Source organism: Macaca mulatta, chromosome 1 (assembly GCF_049350105.2).
Source record: "Macaca mulatta isolate MMU2019108-1 chromosome 1, T2T-MMU8v2.0, whole genome shotgun sequence".
Classification (NCBI taxonomy): Eukaryota; Metazoa; Chordata; class Mammalia; order Primates; family Cercopithecidae; genus Macaca; species Macaca mulatta.
The window spans coordinates 129,727,848-129,736,331 of record NC_133406.1 but is presented as its reverse complement, the minus strand read 5'-3'; the positions used below and the strand labels follow the sequence as shown (position 1 = coordinate 129,736,331).

At 50.7% G+C, this 8,484-nt stretch overlaps 1 protein-coding gene across 1 annotated transcript; it reads left to right on the top strand.

Annotated features, from left to right (window-relative positions):
* Nucleotides 1-278: 278 nt before the first annotated feature.
* On the top strand, nt 279-5,805 carry PROK1 (prokineticin 1). Its single transcript, NM_001260651.1, is given in 3 exon segments — nt 279-405; nt 3,346-3,471; nt 5,627-5,805. Coding segments are annotated over 3 exon segments (318 nt in total). The 5' UTR covers nt 279-333; the 3' UTR covers nt 5,747-5,805.
* Nucleotides 5,806-8,484: the final 2,679 nt, after the last annotated feature.

The following is an 8,484-nucleotide window of genomic DNA, read 5'->3' as shown; positions in this document are numbered from 1 at the left end:
TAACTGTCTGAATCACTGCGTTCTTGGGAGAGTTAGAGCAACCGTCAGAGCCCACGAAGTATCCATTTTTATTGGTTTTGATGTTGATTTGATGTTGTTAGAGATTCAGGTCTCATCTTCGCTTCTGAGATCATCTGAGTAACATCGGTGTTGGAGAAGGGAAAAGCAGAGATGAGGCATCCACAGGCAGCCCTGGATCCTGAGTATAAACATCTGGGAGGAGGCGGGGGATGCAGGAGAGCCTGGCCTTCCCAGCTTGCCGGGCACAAGGCTGAGCAGGAGGAAGCGAGAGGCATCCAAGCAGGCAGTGTTTTATCTTCACCCCAAGTGACCATGAGAGGTGCCATGCAAGTCTCAATCATGTTCCTCCTAGTAACTGTGTCTGACTGTGCTGTGATCACAGGGGTAAGTCGCCTAACATTCTCTGTGCCCTGGGTTTTGGGAAGATGTCAGGGTCTGCATGGGTTGTGAGCCCAGGAACCATGCAGGAGGCTCTGTTGGCTCCACACACTGTGAACCAAAGGGAATGGGGAGTTATGCATTAGACAGCACTTTAGAGAGGGATTGCATGCGATTTTCAGACTAGTTAGACCTCACTCTACTAAATGGGATCTGCTTTTGAGAAGCTGTGTATGAATCAAATCCTGTTTTAAATGCGTTAGTAGAGCATTGAATATTTTGAAGTTCAGTCCTTTGGTAAAATGAAGATTCCTATTATGTAATAAGGAATTCCTTTATAAAGTGGATTGGCAAACCTTAATTTATCTTTTGTGTGAATTTTAATTTTTATTTATGGTCTGGTTCACATATTAATATTAATATTAATTTACATAGCATGTTGACTTAATTAAAGGCAGTAAGCTTAATTAAACGTGGTAAGCTTATAAACTTCTATTGTATAAATTTAACCTCTGCTTAGAAAGGGTATCTTTGAAACTCTTTCACTGTGTGCCTGCCCAGTTAGTTCTGAGAGGAATATGGGTGACACTAACATTCTGAGTGTACCCCAAAGCAAGCGTTCAGATAACAAGTAGAAATCCAGTCTCAAAGCAGAGGTTCAGCATGTGGGCACTGTTCAATTGGTTCAAAATATTCAGATCACAGTTTTCTCTTGGAAGTTTGCCTTTACCTCGAACCACCTTCAAATAGGGGCGCATGATGTGTTATGGTAGCAGGACCATTCTTATTGAAGCAGAAAGCAATGCTTTACCTGAGAGCTTTCCATATAAAAGCCACTGGGAAAAAAAGGTCGGGGGGAGCAGGGAAACTAACTTTTAGTTCAGCCTCCACCAGCTTTTTACATGGATAAGGGAAATGTAGAGAAATGCCAAACAATTCCTGGAATTGGGTTAATTTTACTATTCACCGAAAGGACAAATTCTTTCTTTTCTCTTTTAAAGGAAAAAGACTGAGTTCAAAAGAACAAATATTAAAGGCAAGTCAAATGCTTTTGAGATCCAAAGCAAAAATAAAAATATTCGTGAAGGCAGAATTACACCTAATGAAGTGTTTACACTGTGGGCTGCCCTTCTATGGGGTAGCTTGAAATTCTGAGAGGGCAAGAACAATGGAGAGAAGCCCCGGCTGCTGCGCAGTGAGGGCAGGAGCAGCGTGGTTGGCCTGGATGCTGGGCTTGCCTCACCACCCGTGCCAGCTCCAGCACTGGCCCAGAGAGGCAGCAGGGCAGGCAGATCTGAGAGCGGCCGGCAAACATTTTCACAGTGAAAAGCACAATAGAGAGTGCATTTCCCTAGGCTTACCCAGGAAAGACAGATGAGTGGTTAGAACAGGACAGTAAGGGGAAGTCAGGAACCCCCAGGCTCCCCACATCCTCCATGTCCTGCTGGTGTCCCACTTCTGACTCTCAGCAGGAGCCCAGGCTCCACCACCTCTACACTCCCCTGCTCCCTGGACTGTAACCCTCCCCACATCCAAGGCTTTATGACTCTTCTTCCGAGAGCGGAGAAGAAGAATCAACTGGGGTTTCCTTTACCCCAACCCCGAGCTTTTGGGGCCTGGCTGGGTGTGAGATGTGCCCTTGCTGGGCTGGAGACAGGCACAGCTGGGTGCCCGCCACCCGTAACTCCTCTGCATGATCAGTGGAGCCGACATCCACTCTTTCCCTCTTGGGTCTGAACAAGTAGGGGCTTCCAGGTCCTGCCACGTCCCACACAGCAGCCTGAAGGTGCCCATAGGCTTTTATTGGAGAATAGTGATCCAAAACCCAGCTTTGCATTTTAGCTCAGAAAAGCCACATAGCATCTCTGAGAATGGAAAGTGTGGATGCTTCTTCAGCGGGTCCCCACCTGAGTCTGGAGCAGTTAAGAGTTCTGTCTTCCGGCCGGGTGCGGTGGCTCACGCCTGTAATCCCAGCACTTTGGGAGGCCGAGACGGGCGGATCACGAGGTCAGGAGATCGAGACCATCCTGGCTAGCACGGTGAAACCCCATCTCTACTAAAAAATACAAAAAAAAACTAGCCGGGCGAGGTGGCGGGCGCCTGTAGTCCCAGCTACTCGGGAGGCTGAGGCAGGAGAATGGCATAAACCTGGGAGGCAGAGCTTGCAGTGAGCTGAGATCCGGCCACTGCACTCCAGCCTGGGCGACAGAGCGAGACTCCGTCTCAAAAAAAAAAAAAAAAAAAAAAGAGTTCTGTCTTCCCCAGCCCTGGCTTTTATTTAATGTGAGCTTAGGTGGCCTTCTTTACAAATGGCACCTTTCCCAAACCAGGCAGGGCCGCTCAGCCCCTGTTCTGCGATCCTTTCTGGGGATCAGGGAAGTCAGCAGAGAAACCCTGGGAGAGGCACCTGTTCACTGGGGTGCTGGCCCCTCGGCTGAGGCTGGGCCTCTGAGGGCCAGGGTGGGGGTGCCTCCATGCAGAGGGGAGGCACTGACCACAGTGCGGTCAGGACTGGAGACTCCTGGTCCAAGGCAGCTCAGCACTGACCACCCAGGAATTTGGGCCATCAGGGTCCCTGCCACCTCTGAGAATTCTAATTAATTCAGTTCCACCAGCATCCATTGAGCGTCTACTAGCCCTAGAAAAGCTATGCCTTCTAACCCCCAGCCTTGTCAGAAAAAGAGGACTGTCTTCCTTCTGAGCAGCCTCAAGGAGCTTGGAAATTTCCTCAGATCCAGATCCAATGCCCTCCTGAGCCCTGAGCCTCCCCATGAGGGGAGCAGGGCAATAAAGCGTGGCCCAGGGTGTTCTGTTAGGCTAAGGCCAGGGGTGACACTCTCAGCCTCTTCCCGTTCCATCCTGATAAGGGCTTTTTGAATCTACCCTTCCCTTCTGCTTTCTCTTGGGTGCACTAATGGGCTGTTCCCTTCTCTCTCCCACCTGCAGGCCTGTGAGCGGGATGTCCAGTGTGGGGCAGGCACCTGCTGTGCCATCAGCCTGTGGCTTCGAGGGCTGCGGATGTGTACCCCGCTGGGGCGGGAAGGCGAGGAGTGCCATCCTGGCAGCCACAAGGTACTGTGCAGACACTGCATGGGTGCACATATGTGGGTGGGCCATGCGGGGAGCAGAGGGTGACGTCCTGGGGCCTTGCTCTAGCTGGGAAGGCTAGAGAGGCTGGCTCCAGAGAGGGAGTCTAGGGAGGCTGTGGCTCCAGAGGACTTCACCTTCCTCTGACAGCTGATCCAGCCCTGATCCAGCCCCTGAATGTCCAAGGGGAAGCAGAAGGCTATGGGGTTGCTGTGTCCCCACCACCAACAGGCACCCACCTTAGTGCCCTGCAGATAACACATTTGTACATTTATTTGTAAAAGGCCGGTCACGATCCACCTACAAACTTCTAGCACAGGTTGGAGAATCACTGATCTTAATTCAATCCTGACAGCAACCCTGGGCAATGCTGAAGAAACTGACAGACAAGCCAAGTCACGTGACTGGCTCAAGGCACACAGCCAATAAGACAGAGCTGGGACTGGAACTGCAGTTTTCCGACGCCAGCTCTAGTTATACCTCACTGATGTTGAGCGCTGCCGCCTTGTTTTTGAAGGGGCAGCCTCAGGTGGAGGGGTGCCACTGATCTCATAGGCTGTTAGACAGGCTGGGCATTCCAGCCCTTAATTTGCTGTGTGGACTTGGGCAAATTAGTTCACCTGCTCTTGGGCCACACATATACAATGAGTGGAGCAGACTCACTGCCTCTAATGCCCCTTATGGATCTGATGAATTCAGATTTGGGAAGGATCTCACATGCCCTTTGCTTTGAAGGAAACTCCCTTCAGGAACATAAAAGTAGACCCACAAAATCACCTTCCACACCTGGTAAGGTCTACAGTGAGGCAAGTGAGGTGCCCACTTCAAGGAGTCACTCACTCTTGTGCCCTGAGTACGTAGTTCCTGCCCTGCTCGCACTCCTTGACTGCCAGCTCCCAGTCCAGAGTCCTCTGGAGCCACAGCCTCCCCGTTGCACTCCCTCTCTGGAGCCACTTTACCACACTTTACCAGTTAACCAGTGAAGCTCCCAATTCCCACAGCTTTTTCATTAAAATGCAAATAGTGGTGGTTCAATCTAGTCTGACATTGACTATTAGAAGGCAATTAGGGCATTTCCACAGGCTCTCAGGTGACTTGCTCTCCTCCCTGGGCCTTGCCCCTCTCTCCACATGTACCCCTCTGTCTGAATTAGACATTCCTGAGCACAGGCTCTCAGGCTTACCAGCTGTCTTACACCTGGACTCAGGCATGTTTCCTGCTCTTCGGGGACTTACCTGCACCCCGGCTCGGTGCTCATCTGGGTACAGAGCATCCTCCAGCAGTCTCTCTCCCAATCACAGCCCCCGCCCAACCTCCTGTCCCAGGATGAAGAGGCGCTAGAGAGTGGTGAACGAGGCCGGACAATGTGGCAGTCCTTGTAATCTTGGGGAATGTGAGGGGGTTCAGCTCCAGATCCATATTCCCAATAAAGACAACAGTGGTAATAAAAACTAATGCTGAATGCTTCCTGCATGCCACCCTTCATACTGGGTGCTTTTTGTCATTTTAACCTCTTTATAACCATATGTGGTAGGTGCTGTTATTAACCCATTTTACAAATGATAAAGCTGAGGCACAGAGAGGTCAAATGATTTGCTGATTGTCACACAGCTGGGAAGTGGTAGACCTGGGATTTGAACCCAGGCAGTCTGACAATGGGCCCATGCTCCTAACTCCTCCCTGAGGATACCCCAGTGGTTTAGCACTCCTCTGGCGTGTGAGTCAGGGCAGAGATGGCGGCTGTCCTATTCGCTGCTGCACTTGCAGCACCCACCACGGTGTTGAGCCCATAATGGATGAGCAACAAACATTCAATCAATGGACATGTGTGTGCATGTGTGTGTGTGTGTGTGTATGTGTGTGTGTGCAGGCACATGTGTGCTGAGTCTCCAGAGCCAGGTAGCCTGGGTGCGAATCCTAGCTCCTCCACAAATTAGCTGTGTGATCTTGGCGTATTGCTTAGCCACACTGTACCTCAGTTTCCTCATCTCTAATTGCTATTCTTGTTGTGCTAGGTGCAATGGAGAAGTGGGGTAGGGTGTGGGGGGAGACATTTGCCAGCGCTGGACTGAGCAGAGACTGCTGCCAGGAAGCCCACCAACATCCCTTTGGTGAAGGTGTTGCTTTCTTCTCTCCTTAGGTCCCCTTCTTTAGGAAACGCAAGCACCATACCTGTCCTTGCTCACCCAACCTGCTGTGCTCCAGGTTCCCAGACGGCAGGTACCGCTGCTCCATGGACTTGAAGAACATCAATTTTTAGGCGCTTGCCGGGTCTCAGGATACCCACCATCCTTTTCCCCAGCACTGCCTGGATTTTTATTTGTGCCATGCAACCCAGCTCCTGTGACTCTTCCAGTCCCTACGCTGACTACTTTGATCTCTCTTGCCTAGTACACACATATGCACACAGGGAGACATACCTCCCATCATGACGTGGTCCCCAGGCTGGCCTGACGATGTCCCAGCTTGAAGCTGTGGTGTGAGAGATGGCCAGCCTGGTTCCCTTCCCTGCTTAGGCTGCCAGAGAGGTGGTAAATGGCAGAGAGGACATTCCCCCTCCCCTCCCTTCCTGGGCCTGCTCTCCTTCCTGGGCCCTGTCCCTCTCCCCACATGTACCCCTCGGTCTGAATTGGACATTCCTGGGCACAGGCTCTTGGGTGCATTGCTGAGTCCCAGGTCCTGGCCTGACCCTCAGGTCCTTTACGTGGTCTGTGAGGACCAATCTGTGGGTCGTTCATCTTCCCTTGCTTGGTTAACTCCTTAGTTTTAGACCACAGACTCAAGACTGGCCCTTCCCAGAGGGCAGCGGACAGTCACCCGAAGGCAGGTGTAGGGACCCCAGGGACGTCAATCAGCCCCCTGAAGACTCTGGTCCCAGCCAGCCTGTGGCCTGTGGCCTGTGACCTTCTGCCAGAATTGTCATGCCTCTGAGGTCCCCTCTTACCACACTTTACCAGTTAACCACTGAAGCCCCCAATTCCCACAGCTTTTCCATTAAAATGCAACTGGTGGTGGTTCAATCTAATCTGATATTGACATATTAGAAGGCAATTAGGGCGTTTCCTTAAACAGCTCCTTTCCAAGCATCAGCCCCGAGAGCAGGTTGGTGACTTTGAGGAGGGCAGTCCTCTGTCCAGATTGGGGTGGGAGCAAGGGACGGGGAGCAGCGCAGGGGCTGAAAGGGGCACTGATTTCAGACCAGGAAGGCAACTACGCACCAACCTGCTGGCTTCAGAATAAAAGCACAAACTGAACTGAGATGTGTGGCGTGGTGTTCCCAGCTGTCGGTTTCAGCCAGGGCCTATGCCTCTGTGGCCACCTGGGGAGGAAGGCAAGGACCAGGTTGTGTCCAGGTTGGGGAGGGATGTGACTGGTATTCCTCCCCTCCCCCACCCAGCCAGGGTCTATTTTTTGGAGAGAATGGATTTCAGGGTCCTTTTGAAGAAAGGATAAGAGGCAGCCTCGTGGGCTCTGGGCAGGGGGTGCGCTGCTCGGAAGGGTTGGGGGCAGGAAGGGGCTGTGAGCCGGCATGAGCTGGAAAGACTCCATTGCTGAGATTGCTTAGCAGGGACCAGCTGCAACTTTCATTTTTGAAATTTGGTCCCATTTGTTTTAGGTCAAATATTTGACCCCACCAGGCCACTGTGTGCCTGGAGTGAAGAAATTCACACTACTAATGGAGCTGGCAAGGATGTGAGCCCTCTATCCTAACCTACAGACTGGTAGCTTCCTCTAAATGTAGCTTCCTGGTCTCGCTGTCTCCTCTGCTCCTCAATTTTTAGTCCAGAAAAATGTAACATAGAATAGGAAAGCACATCATGTTCCATTCTCTTTCTCAGAAGCCTCCAGGAAGACTATGGTTTCTGAGGCTGGCTCTACTTGTGTTCTCCATCCATCAACCCTCCCTGCTTAGGGGATGCCCAGGACAGTCTTTACTCCAGGACCCACTTAAGCCAGGCCAGTCCCCCAACAAGGTCCTTTCTTTGTTTTTTGTTTTTGTCTCCTTTTATGGACATTGTCACCTGCTGTGGTGACTTGGGGCCTTCTTGCAGCCCATGAATCTCTTTCTCCTTCGGTTTCAGGCTCAGGCCTTGGATATAAAGTTCCTTCCCATGTCCAGGATTCCATTTTGACCATGACTTGTCCTTTGATAGTCATAGCTTTTCTCGAGGTACCATTGATTGCTGCCTGGTGGACTTTTGTGGGAGCCTTTCTAAATTGTGCCCCTCCCTGCAAGCAGAGCCATCCTGGATGAGGCAACGTCTTGTCTCAGAGCAGCAGGGGGCAGGTGAAGGTGGCTGCAGGCACCAGGACACCCCGTGGTGCTCACTAACATGCCAATTGCTGCTCATAATCTATTAGGGTGGTACATTAAAAGTAATGGCAAACCACAATTACTTTTCACCAACCTACTAATTGGACCCATTTTCATATTTTCTTTTCTTATTTTTAAGAGAGAGAGGGGGTCTCTTTCTGTCATTCACGCTGGAGTACAGGAGCATGATCATAGCTCACTGCAGCCTTGAACTCCTGGGCTCAAATGATCCTCCCACCTCAGCCTCCCAAGTAGCTAGGACTACAAGCACGTGCCACCATGACTGGCTAATTTTCTTTCTTTCTTTCTCTCTTTCTTTCTCTCTTTCTTTCCTTCCTTCCTTCCTTCCTTCCTTCCTTCCTTCCTTCCTTCCTTCCTTCCTTCCTCCTTTCTTTCTTTCTTTCTTTCTTTCTTTCTTTCTTTCTTTCTTTCTTTCTTTCTTTCTTTCTTTCTTTCTTTCTTTCTTTCCTTCTTTCTTTCTTTCTTTCTTTCTTTCTTTTTTGTAGAGATGGTGTCTTACTATGCTGCCCAGGCTGGTTTCAAACTCCTGGGCTCAAGCAATCCTTTTGCCTTGGCCTCCCAAGGGGATTACAGGCATGAGTTACTGCACCTGGCCCAGTATGCAAATCCTGATGTGCAGTTTGGAATTGTATGTCATACCAAGTGGAAAGGTTAAGAGTCAA